The sequence below is a fragment of the Primulina eburnea genome, chromosome 2 (genome assembly GCF_022965805.1).
Source record: "Primulina eburnea isolate SZY01 chromosome 2, ASM2296580v1, whole genome shotgun sequence".
NCBI lineage: Eukaryota > Viridiplantae > Streptophyta > Magnoliopsida > Lamiales > Gesneriaceae > Primulina > Primulina eburnea.
The window spans coordinates 120,166-147,720 of NC_133102.1; the positions used below are offsets into that span (position 1 = coordinate 120,166).

The following is a 27,555-nucleotide window of genomic DNA, read 5'->3' on the forward strand; positions in this document are numbered from 1 at the left end:
ATTGAAATCAATCCAAACAATGATGCAAAATAAGGGCGTCGAGATTAGCTACTTTAAAGCTTGGAAGGGGAAGCAACTTGCCATAAATCAACTGAGGGGAGATCCTGTCAAAAGTTTCAAATTACATCCTGCATATTTGTACATGATTGAACAAGTGAATCCAGGGTCAACAACACATTTGAAGGTCAACGAAGATGATAGCTTCAAATATATGTTTTTGGCCTACCGTGCCTGTATTGCAGGATTTACATATATGAGGAAGGTGATATCAGTTGATGGTACGTATTTGACAGGAAAATATAAAGGTGTTTTACTGATAGCCACAACACAAGATGAAAACCACCACCAGTATCCTATTGCTTGGGCAGTTGTTGATTCAGAATGTGAAGAATCTTGGACTTGGTTTTTTGAAAAGTTGCATGAATTGATATTTGATGATGTTGAGTTAGTATTTATTTCTGACAGACATAAGAGAATCATCAATGGTCTTGCCTCTGTATACAAGCAAGCACAACATGGGCATTGCATTTGGCATCTTGGACAAAACATCAAGTTAGGGCCAAAGTCCAAGGTAGGTGGAATTGCGTTGTTTATGCGAGGTGCTAAAGCTTATAAACAGGTTGAGTTTGGTGAATTGTATGAAGAGATGAAAAACAGCTATCCAGGTATCACAAAATATCTCGAGGCCAGTATTGATAGAGAAAAATGAGCAAGAACATACTTTCCTGGTTCTCGGTATAATATTATGACAACAAATAGATTAGAATCAATCAATGCAAAGTTGGTGTTTGCACGAGAGCTACCAATGATTGCTTTGTTGGATGCAATTCAAAGTCTTATTTCATCGTGGTTTAATAATCACTGCAAAGCTGCCGTTGTTTCAACACGACATCTTACTCCATGGGCTGAGACGACCTTGTGATCAAGATTTATTGAGTCACAGAAAATGGAAGTTATTCAGATGAAGACTTTTGAATATCACGTCACTGGAGTTGGTCATGATGCAGTCGTAGAGTTAAATAGAAGAACATGTCGTTGTCGAGTTTTCGATATTGATAGACTTCCGTGTGCACATGCTATTGCTGCTGCTGGTCACCATGATATAGACATATATGAATTGTGCTCATATTATTATACCACGAATGTATGAGCTTTGGCATATACAGAAACTATTTATCCTATTCCCCCCTCTGAAGAATGGAACATACCTGCTGTCATTGATTCTCTGATTGTACTACCTCCTAAGGTTAGAGTTAACAAAGGGAGAACAAAGAAAAATAGGATTCCTTCCGTTGGTGAATCTAAAAGTAGAGAGAAGAAATCAATAGTTTAATATATGTATTTAATTTTTTAATTATTGTTAAGTTGATATTTTGAAACTTACACGTTCATTTTTTCCCTTTGTTTGAATGACATGTTCCTTTGACATTTGAGCTAATGAGGAAGAACATACATGCTGGAAGTTGTTATTTTTTTCAATTTCTTTGGTATTTTTGACATCTAATTATTAAATAAGCCAGCCAAATACTTCATTGCAACCTGATTTTTTTTTCTTTTTTTCTCAATTTAAATGAAAACTTGAAAATGAAAATTAATTTGTACGTTTTGTATGGTATATCGTAAACAAAAGAACAAAACATCATTTGTGATTCTAGTCCGTTTTTTTTTTCAAAACATAACTGCTGACATTTGTAATTTTTTTCAAAATTTAAACAGAAACATTCGTTTCTTGTTAGATTTATGTCAAAATGATTTTCTTATTGTATTTATGTGAAAATAGTAAAAAGTAACAATAACTTAATTAAAAAATAAAGTCATATATATTTTATTGGATTGATGTGAAAAGGACAAAGAAATAACAACTACCTAATTAAAAAAATAAAGTCATAGGTTTTCTTTTAGCTATACACAGGAGCTTAATTGGGATGGCCGGGAACACATTCATCTCCGATGATGAAGGTACACTCTCTTCACCGGGAATTACCTTCAATTTCTGCTAAAATAATTTGTATAAGAATAAAGATTTGATCTTTCTTCGTTTTTTCGTGCGAATTTTTTATTCCTGAAGATGAGATTGGTGTTGAGGAAGAAGAAGTTGATGGAGAGCCTTTTGGAGACCGAGCCCGTGACGGTGAATACGATGAGGATGACGAAGACGATGGTGCGTGTCGTACCTCATCTTCGTAATCTTTCATATGTATGAATTTTTCTAATTATTTAGAGTTAATTGTTCATTTCATTGTTTAATCGTTTTGTATTTTAAAGTTTCCAGTTTTAGTTCAATAATTTGTATAAGTATTTACATTATTATGTTTTTGTAAAAAATATCAAATAATTTTTTCTTTTTAAATCGTTCAATTGAGTTAGGATTTCAAAAAGTTCCAGTTTTTTTTTTGGTGTTGGCAGAAATTACCCCACCCCAATGTTTTACGAGAAGTTTTATTTATCTAGGCGTGATATTATTTCGAAGGTGCTACTTTCTTCGGTTAAAGTATGGTAATTGGCAACTGTGCGTACATTTGAAAAATTGGTTATTTGTGGTGTATTGCTTTGATTGCATCTATGCATAATTTTGCATGATTTCTGGGTTTATGCTTTTCCATTGTCTCATAGTTGTAGTTTAGTCATGGTGTTGCTCAGACTAGAATCTCATCACACCATGCTGTTATTTTGTCAATATAATTTGTTTTATCATTTCTTAAGAACCAGAATTTTGAATATGAAGAAAACGAATAATCATATTTAAAGCATGAATTTGATTGTTTTAGAATATGTACATGATGAAAGAATTCTCTCCCGAGATGTCTGATAGATATCTTTCTCCCTTTCTTTTATAACTTATCAAAACACAATGAAATTTGTTGGTGTTTTGATACAGGACAGGATGAATATGAGAAAGATGGGTTCATAGTGGATGATGTTGAGGAAGAAGAGGGGGAGGAAGAAGAAAGAGCTGATAGTGATGAGGAGAGGCAAAAGAAGAAGAAAAGGAAGAAAAGGTTATTTATTTATTTCATCACTCACCTGGATATTTTTCTTTACGATTACAATATTCACTCTGCTTCTCTGTTGTCCAAGGATGAAAATATGATTTCTGTCTTGATAAAAAATTCTTTCATAGGGACTCTGAGAGGAACTACGAGCTTGATGAAGATGATTATGAACTTCTTCAGGAGAGCAACATCTCCGTTCCTCGCCCAAAATTTGTAAGTTTGATTTCTGACCCTGTTTGATGCCTAATGCCTTTCACGGATTGGGAGAAAATTAATTTTGCCTTATGAAGTTCAAGTTTTATTTCTATATATGTATCTTATAGAATCGGTCATTAATGGTGGAACTTGTTTTTACATGATTAGGAGAACAAGAAGTTCAAACGATTGAAAAAGGCTCGGAGAGATGTGGAAGAAGGTTCGTCTGGGTTTTCTGATGAAGAGGAGTTTGATGGAAATGGAATAGGAGGGCGTACAGCTGAGGAGAAGCTCAAACGTAGCTTGTTTGGTGATGATAATGGTAAATCTCGCCTGAACTATGGTCTCTCTTCTGCTGAAAATTTGCATCTTCTCATTGCTTATTTTTTCTCAAATATTCTAGGACAACCCTTTGAGGATATTGCCGAGGAGGATGAGCAGGCAGAAGAAGAGGAGGATGTAGACATTGGTGAAGAAGATGAAATGGCTGATTTTATTGTTGATGAAGAAGAAGTTGATGAACACGGAGCTCCTGTGAGGTACATTTTATTTTTCTAAATTTTGTGTAATCTGGCTGTACACTCTGTTTATTGTGAGCATATATCTTCTTATCTTAATGCAGGAGGAAGAAGCCCAAAAAGAGCAAGCAAAGACCTGGTATATCATCATATGCACTTCAGGAAGCACATGAAATATTTGGAGATGTTGAAGACCTTCTGAGGATACGCAAATTGGAAGTGAGAGACACATATGGTGAAACCGGTGAAAGAAGCCTTGAAGATCAATTCGATCCCAGTGTACTTTCTGACAAGTATATGACTGAAAAGGATGATCGAATCAGGGAAATAGACATTCCTGAAAGAACGCAGGTTTGTTTAGTGTCTTTAAGAATATCTGTCCTTGCTTTCCCATTATGAGGCTTCTGTTTTTGGTAAAGCTTCTATTATTCTTTGTAGATATCTGAGGAAAGTACTGGTCAACCTGCAGTAGACGAACTTAGCGTTGAGTTGGAGAGAGAGTGGATATTTAATCAGCTTGTGGGTGGTGTAGTGCCTTTCATGAACAAGAGAGGTTCTGCAGCTGAAGATTTAAATGAAGTCAAGAGCCACATTGCAAGATTTTTGGAATTAATGCACGGTCAGAAGTTAGATGTATGTAATTTTTATAAATTGGTCTTTTTGCTTCCATAGAGAAGCTTTCTTTGTTTTTGGTGTGTTTGTTTATATCAGAATAATGCATCAACTGTCTGCGGTTTTGATCAACTTATCATGGTTCAAATTCACTTTATTTTTGTATTTTAATATTTCATTATATTCTTCCTCTGTGCTTTAGCATGAGACTATATTAAGAGTTAATATGATTTTCTAGAGTTTATTTAATTGTTCATCAATGTGATTAGATACCATTCATTGCTATGTACCGGAAAGAGGAGATTTTCAGCCTATTACAAGAACCAGATGAGCCTGAAGCTGACATTCAAAATGACCCTAACTGGAGACCGACACTAAAATGGCACAAGGTTAGTACTCAAAATCTGTCTAATTTGTGAGTATGTTGAAATATCTGTTACACTCATATAAATTGTCGAATGATGCTTGAGTGTTTTATGAACTGAAGGTTTTCTAACATGATCAATATGTCTAGTTATCGAGAAAAACTAGCATGGTAAGAAAGCCCCCTTTATATATTTTACCGTTTAGAAACATTTGTATAATTGCAAGAGATGGTTTACTTCTGAAAAGATATATTTTACTTTTACAAAGTAAATTACATTCAGTCTTGTGTGGAGGGGTTACTTGGGAACGTTCAGAAAGATATTCAAACAGTGGTGTGCTGCAGGTGCTTTGGACAATCCATGACTTGGATAAGAAGTGGCTTGTTCTTCAGAAAAGAAAGAGTGCACTACAGTTATACTACAACAAGCGATTCGGGGAAGAGTTACGAAGAGTATATGATGAGACATGGCTTACTTTAAACCAACAACTTTTTGAATCAGTTTCCAAGTCACTCAAAGCTGCTGATTCAGAAAGAGAATTGGATGACGTCGACTCTAAATTTAATTTGCACTTCCCCCCTGACGAAGTTGTCCTAGATGAAGGGCAGTTTAAAAGACCAAAGAGGAAGTCGCAGTACAGCATTTGCAGTAAAGCTGACCTATGGGAGGTTGCAAAAAAGTTTGGTTACAGTTCTGAGCAGTTTGGATTGCAGATTTCTCTGGAGAAAATGGTAGTATTGTTTGTTTGTTTGTTTTTTTTTCTGGTTTCCATGGTTTTTAGCTGCAATATTTAGTGGTTTTTTTTTGTTAAAATCTTTGAAGAGAATGGATGAATTGGAAGATGCAAAGGAAACACCTGAAGAAATGGCCTCTAATTTTACGTGTGCTATGTTTGAAACGTCTCAAGCTGTTCTCAAAGGTGCAAGGCACATGGTATGCAGATTTTTCTTTATTTTGAATCGTAAATGCACCTTCAGTGATTTTTATATGTCCTATTAAAGTTTGCCATCTTGCACTACTCTACAGGCAGCTGTGGAGATTAGCTGTGAACCATGTGTCCGGAGGCATGTCCGTAGCATCTTTATGGAAAATGCTGTAGCGTCAACCAGTCCTACATCCGATGGGAACATGGCTATTGATTCTTTTCACCAGTTTGCTGGAGTGAAGTGGTTACGGGACAAGCCACTTACTAGATTCGAGGATGCAACTTGGATTTTAGTTCAGAAGGCTGAAGAGGAGAAGCTCCTTCAAGTAACCATCAAGCTACCAGAAGTAGTTCTCGATAAATTGATAAGCGACTCAAACGATTATTATCTAAGTGATGGAGTTAGCAGATCCGCTCAATTATGGAATGAGCAGAGAAAATTAATTCTTCATGACGCGTTTTACAATTTTCTTCTACCTTCAATGGAAAAAGAAGCTAGATCATTTCTGACTACGAGAGCAAAAACCTGGTTGCTATGGCAATTTGGAAAGCTTTTGTGGGACAAAGTATCTGTGGCACCATTTCAGCGAAAAGAAAATGATCTCAATACAGATGAAGAAGCAGCACCCAGGGTTATGGCTTGCTGCTGGGGCCCTGGTAAGCCAGCTACGACTTTTGTGATGCTGGATGCAGCTGGAGAGATTTTAGATGTGCTGAATGCTCCATCACTCAGCCTTAGCAATCAGAATGTTAATGCTCAGCAACGTAAGAGAAATGATCAACAGCGTGTGCAGAAATTTATGATGGACCACCAGCCACATGTTGTCGCTCTAGGGCATCTAATTTGTCCTGTACTCGGCTGAAGGAAGATATTTATGAGGTAACATTTTCAAACCATTTCTTTTGTTTGTCTTCTGTTTATTATATTTGAAAAAGTTATGCACCTCCTTGAATTAACCATTCGTATGATGAGCTTATTCTTTATGGTTGTGCTGCTTTTATGATCAGATTATATTCAAAATGGTGGAGGATAATCCAAGAGATGTTGGTCACGATATGGATAATATGAATATTTTCTATGGTGATGAATCTCTTCCGCACTTGTATGAAAATTCCCGCATATCTGTGGATCAGCTTCCCTCCCAGGAAGGTAATAACCTTTTTCTATTTTTCTTTTGTAGATGTTTTCATATGTTAAGGTTGAGAAAGATCCTATTATCCTTAAAAGGTTATGGGCATGTTGTGGCTGTTACCCATGTTTCTGACATTTATATCGAGGAAAATTGTAAGATGTGTAGGAGTTGTAGAAATAGTTATGATTTGTTCCATTCTTCAGGTATAATCAGACGTTCTGTGGCTCTGGGACGCTGTCTTCAGAATCCATTAGCCATGGTTGCAACATTATGTGGGCCAGGTAGGGAGATATTATCTTGGAAACTGCATCCCTTGGAAAATTTTCTGACCCCTGATGAGAAGTATGGGAAGGTTGAACAAGTTATGGTGGATATAACTAACCAAGTTGGTCTTGACATTAACTTGGCTTCCAGTCACGAATGGTTGTTCGCTCCTCTGCAGTTTATTTCTGGGCTTGGACCCAGAAAAGCAGCTTTTCTCCAAAGATCTTTAGTAAAAGCTGGAGCCATTTTCACTAGGAAAGACCTGTTGACACATCATGGTCTTGGTAAAAAGGTTTTCATTAATGCAGTTGGATTCCTTCGAGTCCGTCGTAGTGGATTGACTTCTAGTAGCACTCAATTTATTGATTTGTTAGATGATACAATAATTCATCCAGAGTTTTATGGCCTTGCTCAAGAACTGGCCAAAGATATTTACCGGGAGGATGTCAATGATGATTTCAATGATGATGATGATATGCTGGAAATGGCCATTGAACATGTCAGGGAAAAGCCTCAGTTATTGAGGGCTGTTGATGTTCATGAATATGCTGATCAGAAAAACCGTTTGAACAGAAAAGAAACCCTCAATGATATAAGATTGGAGTTAATTGAAGGATTCCAAGATCGTCGCAGACCATATGTGGAACCAAGTCAGGATGATGAATTTTACATGATCTCAGGAGAAACTGAAGAAACTTTATCAGCAGGAAGGATCGTACAAGCAACAGTGCGAAGGATTCAACCTCAAAGAGCTATTTGTGTCCTTGAATCTGGATTGACTGGCATGCTCACCAAGGAAGATTGCGCTGATGATTGACGTGATATTAATGAATTATCTGATAAACTCCATGAAGGTGATATTATAACATGCAAAATCAAATCAATTCAAAAGAATCGTTATCAGGTGTTCTTAACTTGTAGAGAAAATGAAATGAGGAATAACCGCTTGCAGAACCATCGAAGTATGGATCCTTACTATCACGAAGAACGCAGCACCAGACACACCGAGCAGGAAAAAGCTCGTAAAGAAAAGGAGCTTGCGAAGAAACATTTGAAGCCAAGAATGATTGTCCACCCTCGATTCCAAAATATCACTTCTGATGAGGCAGTAGAGGTGTGTTATCAATTTCCAAGTAGCTTATCATGATATATTATTTGTGCCTCTGTTGCATTTCAATTCCTGATATGTTAAGCTTCAATGAACCGTCCACTTCATTAATAATGCGATTTATCTTATGATTTTTGATTGTGGATGCTGCTAAGAAAATAACGTGAGTGCAATTCAAATTGTGGAAGCATCTATTACACTTCTTAGTTTACGCAAGTTAACATTTGTTGATAGAATGGTCAGTGCTCCTGTCATGTATTGCATTGACTTAGACGCCATAACATGATCGTGCAATCTTTGTATCCATGTGTATAAATCAGATTCTTTTAAATGGTACACATTTTTTGTGGAATGCCTTGTGATTTTGTTTACAACCACTATGTGGGACTTACAAGATATTTTCAAGCACAATAGATTAAGAATGCTTCATATTTCTGCTTTACAGTAAGGTGTACAATGAATTTTCATAAAAAGTCTCTAGCTGTCTACAGGCTTTCCTCCTTTTTTCCAAACAATTAGAAATTTGGGACCATAATTTCCTTGACTGTGCTTGTTTCGTTAAATTTAGCTTCCTTTTTTGTGTGTTTATCCTTTATTTTTCCAATTTTGGCCAGTTTCTTTCAGACAAGGATCCTGGTGAAAGTGTTATCTGTCCTAACGCTCGTGGTCCAACACATTTGACTTTAACATTGAAAATCTATGATGGGGTTTATGCAAACAAGGACATAGTTGAAGGTGGAAAGGAACATAAGGACATCACAAGCTTGCTTCGAATAGGGAAAACATTGAAAATTGGAGAGGACGCCTTTGAGGATCTTGATGAGGTAATTAACCTGACCTTTTTATTTGAGGATCGTGATGAGGTAATTGACGAATAATTGATTTGGCTAATGTATCCCAAATAATTCAAATGAAGATGTCTCAGGATGGTTGTAAGTTTGAATTTTGGGTTTCCCATTCATTATTTTTTTCTTTTCTTTTTTATGGCGCTGTATCTATATATTTGGGAACTAATGACTTTTCATGGGGATGGAAAATAAGCAACTTTTTGTTTCTGCTGTGGTAGTACAGTAGGCAGTTTTAGCTGATGTTTGTGAAGATGTGGATCTTCTTGCTGGAGAAGACCTTCTTGCTTGTCGTGTGTCTGGTCGCTTATTATCCAATTGGTTTTTATTATAAAAAAAAAACTCTTGTATCTCAAACTCATTAGACATGAAGTTTACCTTTCTCCGCACTATTCAACATCGAATTTTTGGCTTGTGAATATTCAACTTTTGTCTCTAAGTTTGCGTCTTGTGCATTCTAGTTTAATGGGGTCCTCTTCTTTTTATTTTGTTCTGCATTCTTCGGTTATATTTAATGCACAATCACACTGGCATTGCATTGGAATTTGCATGAGCAGCTACAAGTTCATGTTGTTTATCATGGTATGTGTTTCTGATTCAGGTAATGGATCGTTATGTGGATCAATTGGTAGCTCATTTGAAGGCAATGCTTAACTACAGAAAGTTTAGGAGGGGCACTAAATATGAAGTCGATGAGCTCCTTAAAACTGAGAAATCTGAGAATCCAATGAGAATTGTCTATTGCTTTGGTATATCCCATGAACATCCTGGCACATTCATCCTAACTTACATCAGAGGTTCAAATCCACATCACGAGTACATAGGTCTCTATCCGAAGGGATTTAAATTCCGGAAGCGAATGTTCGAAGACATAGACCGTCTTGTGGCATATTTTCAGAGACACATTGATGATCCGCTTGATTCTTCACCATCAATTCGATCTGTTGCTGCTATGGTTCCAATGAGAAGTCCTGCAACTGGCGGCTCATCTGGTTTTGGTGGTGGTTGCAGTGGTTCAGTACAGGTTGACGAGTGGAGAGTTGGCCAATGTATGGACAGAGACAGGACTTCTAGAACAGGTAAGTCTGAATGTTAAGCTTTAGTCTCATTACGTTCGTTTATGTTTTATTTAAATTTGGAGATGAGACGTTCTTTTTCAAAGATAACTGATACATGTGAGTGGGAAAGCTATTTTACTTGGGAAGACCGAGATTAATGAATTATTTCGTTTCTGGTGATGTGAGTTTTTTTGGCAGGGAGAGGTGAGTACAGAAATGGTGGTGGGCAGGAGGATCACCCCAACCGGGCTCCTAGACTGTACGGTAACCGAGGACGTTTGCGTGAGCGAGGCTCCTATGGTGGTAGCAGGGGAGACAGGTAGGAGTAACAAAGGTGGTGATGGCAGAGAGATTGTAAGTTATGGTGCCAGCCCAGAGCCCTTCATTACTTATTGGATAAAAGAGGTATAATGTCACGTCCCGATACCGGGGTGAGTTGACATCCGGCGTTGTTTTACAATTATTCAATCGTAAATCAACAAGCCTCGTAGTACAGTATACAACCAAACCAGTCTTTTCATAAAACATACATTGTCTTTACAACATAATCAACTTAATAAATGAGTGCGGAAGCGAACAACGTAGAAATAAAAGATAGTCAAATTCCAAAGTATGTCTTGATCAACTGAAACCTCGTTACCATCCCCAGAAATGCATTTGCTCTTCTTCTTCAACTTGTTTTTCATTCTTATCTGGGAGTGAGAGGTGTAAGGGTGAGTATTTTGTGAAATACTCAGCAAGTGGGGGCCGATCGATCACAATAACACAAGGATATACATATATAGATCTTTAACCATTCGAAATTTTCCGTGTCTCAACAAACGTCGGAACAATAAAATGATAGATACGACATAACTTATATATATTTATGTAAATATTAAATGAATTTCATGTCACAATAATTATTCATATCAAGATATGATATTAACAATGAGCAAACATAACTTAGCATATGCATATAGACATAAATTATTCGTATTGCACTGTTATTTCATCTTATTATCCATGGTGTTACTGATCAGTCCCCTATATGTAATTCCTCTAAGGGGTGAGGCCATATATCGGTTATTATTACCCACCGCATCAGGGCCATAAACTTGTCATATCTTATCATGTTTTAGGAAAATTTTCCTTTTTACCATTTTTAACTTGAATCATAACAGTGCCTTTAAACATAATTCTTAGAATACACTAAATTGGTGTTTAAGAATATATATTAGAATATAACATGAAATGAAGATAACATAATTTTGAAACGAAAGGAACATGCACTTGAAATTGATTTAAACATGATTAACAAATTATCAAAACGAAATATTCATATATCAAATCGAAGGAATATATCATGTCGACCGAATTTTCGAAAACATACTTAAATACTTTAAAACATAAGCCCACTTACTGAAAGGTGCTCCTAAATTATGGAAGAAACAAGCTGGAATTTATCGTCCGAAAATCCGTAAATTAGCTAAACTCGTTTGAAATCCGAGCAGTTTTCTTGCCGAAGGGTTTCACAAAATTTGACCGTATGGATGAGGCTGAAATTTTGATATGATGTTTAAAACATATGAAAGTGTATTATGAACGGTGAAGATCGGATTCTGAGGTCGGAAGTGATGGAACGAATTTTCAGAAGTATAACAGAATTATTGCTCCTAAATTTCACTTCAAGAAAGATTGATGATTTCAAACTTCAAGCTTGCTCTAGATGGAAGGTTTTGGTGTGATTTCTCTCAAACTCAATACATCTATTTATAGGCAAGATTTTAAAATAATTTCCACAATTTGATGCATACTTTAATATATTTTATTTATTTTAGTCAATTTTGGCACATTTGATTTTCAATGTTTTGCACTCATGTTTTGTCAATGTTTTGCACTCATGTTTTTTTTTCAATGTTTTGCACTCATGTTTTTCAATGTTTTGCACTTCATGTTTTTCAATGTTTTGCACTTTATAATACCTAATAAATATAATACTAATACTAATAATTAATAATAATAAATCATATTCTTACATTCCTCCCTCCTTATTGGAAGTTTCGTCCCTGAAACTTGAGTTTTCTAGATTTTCGAACAGATAGGGATATTGCTCGAACATCTTCTCTTTTAGTTCCCAAGTAGCTTCTCTTTCGGTATGATTAGACCACTGTATCTTAACATAGGAAATGTTGCGTCGCCTTAATACTTGTTCTTTGGTGTCCAAAATTCGAATTGGAACTTCTTCATATCTTAGTTTTTCATTCAGATTATTTTCCATCAGGAGCGGTCCAGTTTCAAGAACATGACTTGGATCTGGGATATATTTCCTCAATTGTGAAACATGAAATACATTATGAATTCTTGACATATCTGGTGGCAATGCTAGTCTGTATGCCAATGTTCCGATTCTTTCTAAAATTTCAAAAGGTCCTATGTATCGAGGATGTAATTTCCCAGCTTTATTGAATCGAACAACTCCTTTCATGGGAGAAACTTTTACGTAGGCTTTTTCTCCAACTGTGAACTCCACTGGTCTCCTCTTTAGATCAGCCCAACTTTTCTGTCGATCTTGAGCAATTTTGAGTCTTTCTTTAATGATTGTTACTTTGTCCACGGTTTCTTGGACAAGTTCAGGCCCAGTTATGGATTTCTCTCCTACCTCATCCCAGTACAGAGGTGATCTACATTTTCGACCGTATAGAGCTTCGTATGGAGCCATTCCAATACTGCTATGATAACTGTTATTGTAAGCGAACTCAATTAAAGGTAGATGTTCACTCCAATTACCCCTGAATTCTAAAGCACATGCCCGTAGCATATCTTCAAGGGTTTGTATTGTTCTCTCTGTTTGGCCATCAGTTTGAGGGTGATAAGCTGTACTGAGAGTAACCTTAGTCCCCATAGCTTGTTGAAAACTTTTCCAGAACCGAGATACAAATCTTGGATCTCTATCAGACAGAATGCTTGCCGGAACTCCATGTAATCGCACAATATTGTCCATGTATATGGTAGCCAATTTTTCCAGATTATAATTCATGCGGACAGGTAGAAAATGTGCAGATTTTGTGAGTCTATCTACGATTACCCATATTCCATTATGACTTTGCCTAGACTTGGGTAAACCTACTACAAAATCCATAGAAATATGTTCCCATTTCCATTCTGGAATTTCCAAGGGTTGAAGAAGTCCTCCAGGCCGTTGATGTTCAGCTTTAACTTGTTGACAGACCTGGCATCTAGAGATGTATTCTGCTACATCCTTCTTCATTCCGCTCCACCAGAAATTTTTCTTTAAATCTCTGTACATTTTTGTACTGCCGGGGTGGACCGAAAATTTTGATTTATGTGCTTCAGACATTACTTCCTGTCGAAGATTCTCGATGTTTGGTACACACAATCGTCCTTTCATCCACAGAACTCCCTTCTCGTCTATATGAAGATCTTGTGACTTCTTTTCTTTGACTTGTTCTTTAAGTTTTGTCAAAGTAGGATCTTGATTTTGTCTTAATTTGATTGTTTCTTGAAGGCATGGTTGTGCAGAAAGTGAAGCTAGGATCACTTTACCCATGTTTTTCCTACTTAAAGCATCAGCTACCTTATTTGCCTTGCCCGGATGATAGCTTATTGTTAAATCATAATCTTTTAACAATTCAATCCATCTTCTCTGCCTCATGTTCAATTCTTTTTGTGTGAACAAATACTTAAGACTTTGATGATCTGTGAAGATCTCGCATTTGGCGCCGTAAAGATAATGCCTCCAAATTTTTAAGGCAAAAACTACCGCAGCTAGTTCGAGGTCGTGAGTAGGATAATTTTTCTCGTACGGCTTCAATTGTCTTGATGCATATGCGATTACTCTTCCTTCTTGCATGAGTACGCATCCTAAACCCTCTTTTGATGCGTCACTGTAAATGGTAAAGCTTTTGTCTTCAGTGGGTAGAACCAATACTGGTGTAGATGCAAGCTTTTCCTTGAGCGTTTGGAAGCTCTTTTCACATTCCTCACTCCAGTTAAATTTTGAGTTCTTTTGTGTAAGTTTTGTAAGAGGCGTAGCTATTGAAGAGAAACCTTCAACAAATTTTCGATAGTAACCTGCCAATCCTAGAAAGCTTCGAATTTCAGTTACTGTCTTAGGTATCGGCCAGCCAGTGATTGCTTCCACTTTTTTAGGGTCCACAGATACTCCTTCTTTTGAAATGATATGGCCTAAGAAAGTCACACTTTTTAGCCAGAATTCGCATTTCTTGAATTTCGCGTATAACTCTTTTTCTCTTAACATCTGAAGAGTCAGGTGAAGATGTTCTTTGTGATCCTCTTCACTTGGGGAATATACGAGAATGTCATCGATAAATACCACCACAAATTTGTCGAGAAATGGCTTGAATACTCTGTTCATGAGATCCATGAAAGCTGCTGGAGCATTTGTCAATCCAAATGGCATTACCGTAAACTCATAATGACCATATCTTGTTCTGAAAGCTGTCTTTGGAACGTCTTCTGGTTTGACCTTCAGTTGATGATATCCTGTCCTTAAATCAAGCTTGGAAAATATTGTGGCTCCTTTGAGTTGATCGAAAAGATCATCTATCCTTGGAAGAGGATATCTGTTTTTGATTGTGATCTTGTTGAGTTCTCTATAATCGATACACAATCTCATACTTCCATCCTTTTTCTTTACAAATAAGACTGGAGCTCCCCAAGGAGAGACACTTGGTCTGATTTGTTTCTTGTCTAACAACTCTTGAAGTTGTTCTTTTAGTTCATTGAGTTCTGCTGGAGCCATTCGATAGGGTGCCTTTGATATTGGTGTGGCACCTGGTACCAAGTTAATCTCGAATTCTATCTCACGGTCCGGAACCATTCCAGGTAGCTCTTCTGGAAAGACATCCGAAAATTCTTGTACCACTGGAATATCTTCTATCTTGAGCTCGACTCCTTCTTTTACTTCGTTTACCATTGCTAGATAAACTATTTCTCCAGACTTCATGGCTTTCCAGGTTTGAGATGCAGAAAGGAGGGATTTACGTTTCTTAGCCTTGCCATGGTATGTGATTTCTTTTTGGCTTGGAGTTCGGAGTTTGATAATCTTATGCCGACAATCTACTATTGCATGACTCTTGGATAACCAATCCATTCCCAGAATAACGTCGAACTCCACCATGTTAACTTGAATCAATTCAGCGTTGAATGTGTGTTCATTGATATATACTATGCAGTTCCGATGTATCTTATGTGTTTCAATTGTTTTACTGGTGGGAGTAGCAATTCTAAAAGGTTCAACAAGTATCTCTGGTATAAGCCCTAACTTCTTAGTGAATCTCTTAGAAATAAATGAATGAGTGGCACCACAGTCAAACAACACATAAGCTGAAATTTTATTGATTATAATGGTACCTGCCACGACATCGTTTGCATCATCTGCCTCTTCTTGAGTTATGGCAAACATACGAGCATTGGTCTTATTCTCCTTTGGCTTGTTGGGGGTATCATTAGTGTTTGACCATGTCATTTTCTTTAATGGTTCAGGACAATTAGCAATTCGATGTCCCATCTTCCCACAATTGAAGCAAGCACCAGTGTTCCTTCGACATTCTCCAATGTGTCGGTAGTTGCATAATGGACACGGTTTTATGCTTGAGAATGTCGTAGTTGAATTGGAAGGAGTTCCCTTGAATGGTCCACTTGATTGGTTTGACCTTTTAACTGGTTGTTTACCTTGAAAAGATTGTCCAGTGAGAGGTCGTTTATTTTTATTTTCATCTTCTCGGCGCTTGATATCAGTCTCAGCTCTAATGGCTGCTCCCATTAAATCATCAAAACTTGTGGGTTGGTAAACTGCCAGAGCTGATTGGATACGGCTGTTCAGACCACGTTTGAAACGATGCATCTTCAGGATATCATCTGCCATGATGGCAGGAGCATAGGTTCCAAGGGAGTTGAATTTAGAAGTGTACTCCACAACAGACATATCCGGGGTTTGAGTAAAATTCTCAAATTCACTCAACAATTTTAATCTCAACTCTGGTGGATAGTATTGTTTCAAGAATGCTTCTCGAAATCTTTGCCATGTGATTGGTCCGACTTCTGTCATATTTGCTGAGATTGTCTCCCACCATTTGGCCGCCTTTTCTTCTAGGAATGGTGTCACCACAGTCACTTTTAGTTCATTTGGCACTTCAAGCAATTGGAGTTGTGTCTCAATATTCTTGAGCCAGCCTTGACCAACTTCTGGGTCAGGGTTGCCGTCAAACGTTGGGACTCGATTCCTCCGAAGAGATTCATAATGGTGTTTGATTCCATTCGGTGGTGGAGGTGGTGGTGGCTGATTAGTGTTGGTATTTACATGGCTCATTCCTTGGATGGTTGTTGCCACAATGGTTGCTATGGCCATTAAATCTTCTCTGCTAAGGCCAACTCTTGCTGCTGGTGGTGTATCTTCGTTGTTATTGTTGTTGCAATCATTGTTGCGATTGGCATATCGCGGGTTGCGGTTGCTACGATAGGGTCTCTCTGCCATTTCCTACACGCATGAGAATTTCTAAGATGTTTGAATAATTATGTACAAAAATATTGAAGATTAACTCAAATATGAAATCAATCAAGGAATAGATCAAATAAACTTTTTATTGATTACAATGAGAAGGAAAAGCAATACAAATCAAAGTTTTCAGAAGTGTAATGATAAGAAGTAAAAGAAAGGAAATGGATTATCAATCCTTATTACAAATAGTCACGACACTAAATACTCAATCATCTAAAACCTCGCCATCTCCTAATACTTCATCTTCCATCTGTTCTTCTACCGGTTCTACTTCCGGCTCCAATGCCATAATGATGGCATCCTCAAGATGATGAACATAATTCTGTAATTGTTCATTTTGCATAGTCAAATTGTGCACTGAATTCTGTAGTTCTTGAATGGTGGCCTCATCTTGCTGACGACGTTGATTTTCCATCAGTATACTTTGTTGAATTTGAGACTGGAGTGCTTGGGATTCTTCTAGCATTTGTTGGTGTTCTTTGTTCAATTCAAGGACTTTTGTTTGGGAAGCCTCTAGTTTATTTTTGGTCATTTCGTGATTTTTCTCTTCTGAGTTGAGATAGTAAGCAAACCTTTGTACGTCAGCCTGAAAATGGTCTTTGATCTCTTCTAACTCTTGTTTTTCCTTTTTCAAGTTTTCATATGCCAAATCTTTGGCCAACAATTGCTCTTGGTGTTTTTGTTGCTCTTCATAAAGTTGAGCTCTAAGGTTTGCCATCGCAATCTCGTGGTTACTAAGAGCGAGTTCACGCATACGTTTGGGTATTTCAGCACGAGTACGGGAAGCCATTTCCTGAAATAAAACCAATGGAAAGGCTTAGAACAAGGAGTTTATGATATTCACGATTATTACCAAAAACGGCAAAACGTGATTTTGGATGCTTCATCAATAGAATATGGTGATTTTCAGATGTCACGATAAGAACAGTGAATATTGTTCATTGGTAGGAAGTCGCTAGGGTCTTGCCAAAAACTGACTTTGTCAAATTTCCTATGGCAATTTCCCAGCCGGATTATGAACCTGGAGGGCTCTGATACCACTTAAATGTCACGTCCCGATACCGGGGTGAGTTGACATCCGGCGTTGTTTTACAATTATTCAATCGTAAATCAACAAGCCTCGTAGTACAGTATACAACCAAACCAGTCTTTTCATAAAACATACATTGTCTTTACAACATAATCAACTTAATAAATGAGTGCGGAAGCGAACAACGTAGAAATAAAAGATAGTCAAATTCCAAAGTATGTCTTGATCAACTGAAACCTCGTTACCATCCCCAGAAATGCATTTGCTCTTCTTCTTCAACTTGTTTTTCATTCTTATCTGGGAGTGAGAGGTGTAAGGGTGAGTATTTTGTGAAATACTCAGCAAGTGGGGGCCGATCGATCACAATAACACAAGGATATACATATATAGATCTTTAACCATTCGAAATTTTCCGTGTCTCAACAAACGTCGGAACAATAAAATGATAGATACGACATAACTTATATATATTTATGTAAATATTAAATGAATTTCATGTCACAATAATTATTCATATCAAGATATGATATTAACAATGAGCAAACATAACTTAGCATATGCATATAGACATAAATTATTCGTATTGCACTGTTATTTCATCTTATTATCCATGGTGTTACTGATCAGTCCCCTATATGTAATTCCTCTAAGGGGTGAGGCCATATATCGGTTATTATTACCCACCGCATCAGGGCCATAAACTTGTCATATCTTATCATGTTTTAGGAAAATTTTCCTTTTTACCATTTTTAACTTGAATCATAACAGTGCCTTTAAACATAATTCTTAGAATACACTAAATTGGTGTTTAAGAATATATATTAGAATATAACATGAAATGAAGATAACATAATTTTGAAACGAAAGGAACATGCACTTGAAATTGATTTAAACATGATTAACAAATTATCAAAACGAAATATTCATATATCAAATCGAAGGAATATATCATGTCGACCGAATTTTCGAAAACATACTTAAATACTTTAAAACATAAGCCCACTTACTGAAAGGTGCTCCTAAATTATGGAAGAAACAAGCTGGAATTTATCGTCCGAAAATCCGTAAATTAGCTAAACTCGTTTGAAATCCGAGCAGTTTTCTTGCCGAAGGGTTTCACAAAATTTGACCGTATGGATGAGGCTGAAATTTTGATATGATGTTTAAAACATATGAAAGTGTATTATGAACGGTGAAGATCGGATTCTGAGGTCGGAAGTGATGGAACGAATTTTCAGAAGTATAACAGAATTATTGCTCCTAAATTTCACTTCAAGAAAGATTGATGATTTCAAACTTCAAGCTTGCTCTAGATGGAAAGGTTTTGGTGTGATTTCTCTCAAACTCAATACATCTATTTATAGGCAAGATTTTAAAATAATTTCCACAATTTGATGCATACTTTAATATATTTTATTTATTTTAGTCAATTTTGGCACATTTGATTTTCAATGTTTTGCACTCATGTTTTGTCAATGTTTTGCACTCATGTTTTTTTTTCAATGTTTTGCACTCATGTTTTTCAATGTTTTGCACTTCATGTTTTTCAATGTTTTGCACTTTATAATACCTAATAAATATAATACTAATACTAATAATTAATAATAATAAATCATATTCTTACATATAATATTTATTCCAACTAGCTCAACATTTGTGTATTATTATTTCCTTCATTAAGCAATGGAATAAACCTTTTGGAGGGACCGGATGCATTTCAAGGTGCTGTGTTGGGGAAGATGGATGCATGTTCCTCCCCAAATTCTTCGAGAACTCACAAATTTTGCAGTTTAATTAATTAACAAATATTTGGATTTATTATTATTTAAATGATTATTGATAAGTATATTACTTTAAAAAAGTATATATACACCTATTAAAATTGTTGTGAATATGGTTCGATCCCTCTGGTAAGAATTCTGGATATCAACTTGATTGTTTGTTAAAAAAGAAAACTAGAATTTCAAACCGAATATCGAAGTTAAACGTGATCGATCCTATGAATCAAATACTACGAACAATTGTATTTGTAACAAGACACAAACGAATTTACGTGGTTCGGTCGAAGACCTACATCCATGGGAGAATAACCAAGCCTTTTATTGATGTCACCTTTAATGGTTCTTGACAAGTTTTTGCAGAAAGAAAAAGTGTACTAGAATATATTATTGTCTCTCATTTTATAACTCTCGGCTTTAGTTCCCACAGCCACCTGGATTCTTTCCCATGCTGTGTTCATCAAGATTTGCTCATTATCATCAAATCCGTTTGTCCAGCTGTTGTGTTTATCTCAACCACTTGCCAGCTAGGAGTCTTTGTAGCCGAAGAATTCTTGTGATTCCCTATCAGTTACTGAGTTCAACTATGATAGGTTTCTTGTCCTTCTATATTGAGTGATCCAACTCTTTGTGAGACATACTTTAACAATCTCCACCTTGTCTTCAAAGGTTGGCTACTCTCCATCCATCCCCTTTCCGGTCATCTTCTTACCAAAATATTAACCAAGTTCAGACAATGTTTGAACTTGGTTTGTGGTAGAGCTTTTTTCATAGCATTAGCTGGATTGTCTTTTGTGGAGATCTTCTCAACTTTGACATCTCCCTTTGACAGAACATCCCTCACAAAATGTAGTTTAACATCAATGTGCTTACATCTTTCATGATAAATTTGGTGTTTGATGAGGTGAATGACACTTTGATTATCACAATGTACTGTCAAACATTCTTGTTCTATTCCAAGTTCACATATTAGCCCTTTGAGCCACATAGCTTCTTTGATGGCTTCGGTGAGGGCTATATATTCTGCCTCGGTGGTAGACAGGGCAACAACCGATTGAAGTGTTGATTTCCAGCTGATTGCCGTACCAAATAAAGTGAAGATGAAACCGGTTATTGATTTTCTGGTATCTAGGCTTCCAGCATAGTCGGAATCAACGAATCTTTTTACTGGTTGGGTTACATCTTCTTGTCTTTCAAACCATAATCCCATTTCAGTGCTTCCCAATGCATTTTTCCAGGGTTTGCCATGAATCTTGATACTACACTTATGGCATAAGCTAGATCCGGTCGGCTGCACACCATACCATACATCATACTGCCTACTCCACTAGAGTATGAGATATATTTCATTTCTTCCTGTTGTTCATAACTTTTAAGTGATTGATTACATGAAAGTTTGAAGTGTTGTCCTAGTGGTGTTGACACTTCCTTGGACATATGCATGTTAAACCGTCGTAGCACTTTTCTGATATAAGATTCTTGGCTTAAGAACAACCTCTTCAATCTCCTGTCTCTTTTGATCTGTATACCCAATATCTTCTTTGCTTCACCCAATTTCTTCATTTCAAATTCAGACCGTAACATGCCTTTAAGAGTTTTAAGCTCTTCTTTGTTGACACTGGCAATTATCATGTCGTCTACATATAACAATAGAAGGGTTCTTACGTTGTTGTCAACTTTCTTTATGTACACGCAGCTGTCAAATTTGCTTTTTGTGAAGGATATTCGAGTCATGAATTCATCAAATCGTTTGTACCATTGTCTGGGACTCTGTTTCAAGCCATACAATGACTTCTTCAGCAAACATACCTTATTCTCATCTCCAGTTTTTATGTAACCCTCCGGTTGTTCCATAAAAATGGTTTCTTCGAGTTCTACATGAAGAAACGCGGTCTTTACATCGAGTTGCTCGAGTTCAAGGTCCATATGTGTGACTAATGGAAGCATTATCCTTATCGAGCAGTGTTTCACAACAGGTGAGTATATTTCATGAAAGTCCACACCTTCTATTTGTGTGAATCCCTTTGCTACAAGCCTAGCCTTGAATCTAGTTGGTGTGTCAGTGGAAGAGTCTTCTTTTACTTTAAAAATCCACTTGCATCCAACAACTCTTTGACCATGTGGTTTGTTTACTAGCTGCCAAGTGTTGTTCTTCTTTAGTGAACTAATATCTTCGTTCATTGCATCAAGCCATTTGTCCTTTTCCTTGGTAGTGATGGCTTCTTTGTATGAGGTTGGTTCTGAGTGCTCCACTTGTTCTGCTATTGCGAGTGCATACGAGACTATATCAGCTTGTGCAAATCTTTGTGGTGGTCTTATTTCTCTCCTTACTCGATCCCTAGCAAGCATGTAACTATTGTCTTTTCCTTCTGGTTGTCTTTCTTGTTCTATGTTGCTTTGATCATTATCATCTTCATGAAGTTTTTCAGCTTCTTGCTTCTTTTCCTCTCTTTGATTCTCCACCTCAATTTGTAAGCCTGAGTCATTCATTCCTTCTGTCAAGGAATTTTTGGTTCTGTAGGTGTATCCCATTTTGGATTCATCAAATGTTATGTCCCTTGAGTTAAAGCATCGAGGTCCTGTGAGCTCGAGATTCCATACTTTATAGCCCTTGACACCTTCTTAATATCCGATAAAAATACACCTAAGGGCCCTCGCATCCAATTTATCTTGTTTTACATGCGCATATGCTAAGCATCCAAATACTCTCAAGTTTGAATAATCTGTAGGAGATCTTTTCCAGAGTTCCATTGGGGTCTTGAAGTTTAAAGCAGTTGATGGACACCTGTTGATTAGATAACAGGCAGTGGTGACTACCTCACCCCAGAAAGTTTTTGGTAAGCCAACATTCAATATCATGGCCCTAACTCTTTCAAGTATTGTATGGTTCATACGTTCCGCTAGGCTATTCTGTTGTGGAGTTCCTGCTACTGTCATGTGTCTTGTAATGCCTTTCTGCCTGCATAACTCCTTGAATTGCTCTGACAAATACTCCAACCCATTGTCAGTTCTTAGATACTTAAGTTTCTTGTCCAGTTTGTTTTCGACTTACAATAACCATTCCTTGAACTTAATGTATGCTTCATTCTTGGACTTCAATATATATACCCACACTCTTCTTGAGTAATCATCTATTATTGTCATGAAGTATCTTCCCTCTCCGTGTGTTGTAGTTTTAGAGGGTCCCCATAAGTCAGAATGGACATATTCAAGAGGTTGAGTTGTATTATGTTTTCCGACCCCAAACTGAACTCTTTTAGCTTTCCTCAGTATGCAGTACTCACAAGATTCTAGACCTTGAATCTTGTCTCCACCCAGCAGATTCTGTCTTGACAGTTCAGTTAAGCCTCTTTCACTCACATGTCCAAGCTTTAAATGCCACAGCTTGGATGTGTCTTGTTTGCCTTGTATCATTGAGGCTCCTCCAACTACTGTGTTACCCAGAAGTATGTATAGTGAGTTTTGTCTTACTGCTTTCATTATAACCAGTGACCCTTTGTTACTTTGATGCAGCCCTTCTCGGATTTAAAGGAGTAGCCAGATGATTCAAGAGTTCCAAGTGAAATCAGGTTTCGTTTTAATTCTGGAACATACCTTACATCTAGTAAGATTCGGTCTATTCCATCTTCCATCCTTAATCGAATTGTGCCAATTCCTTTGACTTTGCATGATTTGTCATTCCCTAGAAGAACGAGTCCTTGATCGGATTCTTCAAGTTTCTCAAACCAAGATTTAGAGAGACACATGTGGAATGTGCAGCCTGTGTCCAGGATCCATTCTTTAGTGGAATCATGTTCAGCTATTGCTAGTACTTCAACTGAGTCATATCCATCTGCGGCTACTGCTGCTTCTCCATCGTTCAAGGGTCTGTCTTGAGTTCTTTTCTTCCTGTCAGGGCAGTCCCTTTTAAAATGCCCTTCTTTGTGACAATGAAAGCACTTATACACTCCTCTGCTCTTTGACCGAGTTCTGCCTTTTGTTCCTTTGTTGGTCCTCTTTTCTGTCCTTCCCCGTTCAATCAAAGTTTCTCCATGTGATTCTCCGCTGTTGTTCAGTTTCTTTTGTAGTTCCTTTGATTGTATGGCTGATTGGACTTCTTCTAAAGATATTGTTTGTTTCCTGCCATAAAGCATGGCATCTCTGAAATTTTCATAGGACTTTGGGAGAGCATTCAACAGGATTAATGCCTTGTCTTCCTCTTCCAGTTTAACTTCAATATTCTCGAGATCATCCAAAATCTTTATAAATTCATCGATCTGATCGACTAGACTCTTTTCTTCTCGAATCTTGAATGAATAAAGCCGTTGTTTCATGTATAATCTGTTTGCCAAGGACTTAGTCATATAATGACTTTCGAGTTTGAGCCACATCCCTGATGCAGTTGTTTCTTTGGATACTTCTCGCAGGGGTTTGTCCCCGAGACATAGAATTATAGCACTTTTTGCCTTTTCTATTATCTCGGTCTTCACTTTTCTGTCTTCAGTTCCATCAATCTTGCTTGAACCAGTTGATCCTTCATCTCTATTTAATGCTTCGATGAGTCCTTGCTGAATCAGAATTTTCGCATATTAATTCTCCACAATCCGAAGTCGTTTCTTCCAGTAAACTTTTCGATCTCATATTTCATCGAGCCCATTGTGAATTCGCTTCCCACAGACGGCGTCAATTGTTACGAATATGGTTCGATCCCTCTGGTAAGAATTCTAGATATCAACTTGATTGTTTGTTAAGATTGAAAACTAAAACTTCAAACCGAATATCGAAGTTAAACGTGATCGATCCTATGAATCAAGTACTACGAACAATTATATTTGTAACAAGACACAAACGAATTTACGTGGTTCGGTCGAAGACCTACATCCACGGGAGAATAACCAAGCCTTTTATTGATGTCACCTTTAATGGTTCTTGACAAGTTTTTGCAGAAAGAAAAAGTGTACTAGAATATATTATTGTCTCTCCTTTTATAACTCTCGGTTTTACTTCCCACAGCCACCTGGATTCTTTCCCATGCTGTGTTTATCAAGATTTGTTCATTATCATCAAATCCGTTTGTCCAGCTGTTGTGTTTATTTCAACCACTTGCCAGCTAGGAGTCCTTGCAGCCGAAGAATTCTTGTGATTCCCTATCAGTTACTGAGTTCAACTATGATAGGTTTCTTGTCCTTCTATATTGAGTGATCCAACTCTTTGTGAGACATAAACGAGTAATTCTTTTTAAAAAAACTTTAGTATGTGACAAATGTATTTTGTTAAGATTTTAATTTTTACTCAACTCAATCTAAAAAAAATTAGTTTTAGAGGAAGATTATTCAAGTTTATATATATAATTTTCAGTGATTTTATCCGATCGATGTTGAAAACTAAAACACATTTTTTTCGTTCAGGAGTTCATATTTGGAACACGAAGTTTATAAATAGTTCAACTATAGTTAGAACGGGTGATCTAATATTATGTGATATTATGTTAAATTTGATATTTTGATCTAATTTAACTCAAAAACTAGCAGGTGAATGCTGGTCTACGTTCATATATAACATGAGAGTTATATATATATATATATATATATATATATATATATATATATATATATATATATATATATATATATATATATCTAACATACATATAAATATAGGAGTTTTAATTGTGAATTTTCTAATATACCCTTATTCATTTAATTCATTTAAGTTAGTAAATTAAATCAATGGTTTTTTTAATGGGTTCCTTTAGTAATTTATTGTACATCGTAAATGACTTTTGATATTAATGCATATAGAATTTATCAATTTACCAATGGTTTTTTTTTTTGTTACTACTAAAATTGGTTGTTAAAATGAGTTGATTTTTTCATGGTTGCTAATGAATATTTAATGTTTTTATCTTATCTTTTATCTTACATATATACATACATCACTTTTATAACAAGTTGATGTTTAAATATGAACTAAGAAGCATCATATTTTTTATTTAAATATATCATTTTATTTTTGTGACCCTATTTTTCTTTATATATATATTTTTTTAATGCTTGCAGTTGTTTTTATGCTTATTATTTTTATTTAACATTATTGGAAATATTATATGCATAGAAAATTTAAATCATATGTCTACATTATTGTGTCTACACGTGTTTGCAAATTTAGAATGAATATTCATAGTTCGTTTTCCGTGAAATGGGTCAATTCTACCTGTATTTATAATAATTAATATTTTTGTCATAAAAAATAATACTTTTTCATTAGTGAATCAAATAGGAGATTCGTCTTATAAAATGACTTGTGGGACTCTCTCACAAAATTTTTTATGTTATCTAATTTATATATCTATTTTATTTAGCAAAATTACAATTGATATTTAATTTGCTAAATATTTAGTAGTGATTTTAGTTTAACATTATTACGCTAATTTAGTTAATTAAGATAATTTTATTTGACAATATTTTGTCTATGTTTAATCTTTTTAAGTACATCGTGATTTTGGTTTCGATAAAATTTACTATTATGTTATTTTTATTGTTTTCCCATTGTGAATTATATTTGGATGAAAATTTATATTTTTTAATTTGAGAGAGTTGTCATTGTGTTATAATCACATGGATTGAAAGTGTCATATGAATAAGTGAATATATATGATTTATTGTCATAATATATTTTCATTTTTTGTGTTTTATATATATTTAGATTGATAAATACTCATAAATAATATGTTATTCGATTTTAAACATTATCTAAATCTTTTATTAGTTATCTACGTGCATCGCACACGTATACATTCCTAGTATAAATATATATATAGGATCGCTGCCAACATGAGAGTTATATATATATTAACTCAAATATTCTTTTCCAATTCACTTCCCAACTGGATTTAGGATCGCTCCTGGGTTCAGGGAGAAACTGAGAAATTGGCAGCGCCTTTCGTATGTTTAACCTTATGAGAGGATGGAAAATGTCCAGATCTGTTCATGTGGGGGGTTAGAAAGGTATGAAAAGCGAGCAATGGGGGATTATTCACGAGCTTCTTTTGAAGAAACCTGGAATATCCTATATGTCTACCCGAGGGAATACACAAACAGTTTTTTTGAGGGAAGCTTATAGTAGAGGTTGAGGAAGAGAGAAAAGATGCAAGGAACAATAAAAATAGCAGAGACACGAAATGGTGATTTTGTTATTCCAATTTTGGAGTTGTTCAGACAGTAGTACAACAAAGTTATTATTGATTTATCCACGTTTTCTCAGCTTGAAGGTTTGTAGCAAATGAAGCCTTTGTAATTGAGACACAGCTGTTCAGGGACAGTTTGGGTTCGTCGCGGGATGCTTCGTTTTCTACCATTGTGCCTCATGAACTCGGGCGCCAGAGATGTTGACTCACTGGTACTTCATATAATTTCTTTAAGTGCTTGGTAATATTAAAAGTTTGAACCTTTTGAGCTTTAATTGAATTATAAATTTTGTAACATGAGATAGTTTATAATTTGTTTCAGGCTTTGGAGCAACGACATCGTTCTGTGGTCAAAATCATGTGTTGGGTGAAGAATTCAGGTTTCTTTTCTTGTGACTAGCAGAAGTGCATTGAGTGTTGAGGCATCTTCAGTTGGTGATTGAGTAGTCTCCAATGCTTCCGCGTCTTCTATTCCTCCCTCAGGCAGCAGTGAGAGAAGTGTTGCTGTTGACAAAACTCCCTTTGGGATCCAAGCTTCAGTTTGAACAAAAAATGAGAATGAAAGTGGCTATAAGAAGGTTAGACTAAGGAGAAAGGGGCTCGTGAGGAAGCACCATGTAAGGAAGAAAGGGTGATGGCTGCATTCGAAGTTGAAGAATAAGAATGTGTAAACTTTTAACTCTGGATATATCACAGGCCCACCTTTAATTTTTTCCCTTGCATCCCATTGCAGGTCATAATTGATTTTGCTTTCATGTAGTTCAAGTATCTCTACAAGCATAATTTTCATTATATTTATCTGTGGTATATTCTTTGAAATTGATAAGGTCTTGATCCAAATAATGTGGGAAGCTGTATTTATTTATTCTCATTTTCTGCTTTTCTTGGAAGAATAATGGTGGAATTTTACATATGAATATAACCCCTTTTTAGTCGACACCTTGCAGCTGTTAATGCATGCAGAGAAAGCAGTGTCTTTTATTTTGTATGTGAGGCCGCATTGTTGATCAGCCGTGGAGGAAATTGAACAAGTTTTGAGCTTC

At 36.2% G+C, this 27,555-nt stretch overlaps 1 protein-coding gene across 1 annotated transcript; it reads left to right on the plus strand.

The window, feature by feature from the left end:
• Nucleotides 1-1,892: 1,892 nt before the first annotated feature.
• Nucleotides 1,893-27,438, plus strand: LOC140815585 (transcription elongation factor SPT6 homolog). Its single transcript, XM_073174663.1, is given in 20 exon segments — nucleotides 1,893-1,959; nucleotides 2,069-2,161; nucleotides 2,879-2,999; nucleotides 3,122-3,206; nucleotides 3,357-3,510; nucleotides 3,592-3,727; nucleotides 3,811-4,057; nucleotides 4,145-4,339; nucleotides 4,588-4,707; nucleotides 5,028-5,414; nucleotides 5,506-5,616; nucleotides 5,710-6,439; nucleotides 6,442-6,488; nucleotides 6,617-6,758; nucleotides 6,945-8,119; nucleotides 8,728-8,937; nucleotides 9,560-10,037; nucleotides 10,215-10,421; nucleotides 26,590-26,753; nucleotides 26,835-27,438. Coding segments are annotated over 18 exon segments (4,590 nt in total). The 5' UTR covers nucleotides 1,893-1,925; the 3' UTR covers nucleotides 10,340-10,421; nucleotides 26,590-26,753; nucleotides 26,835-27,438.
• Nucleotides 27,439-27,555: the final 117 nt, after the last annotated feature.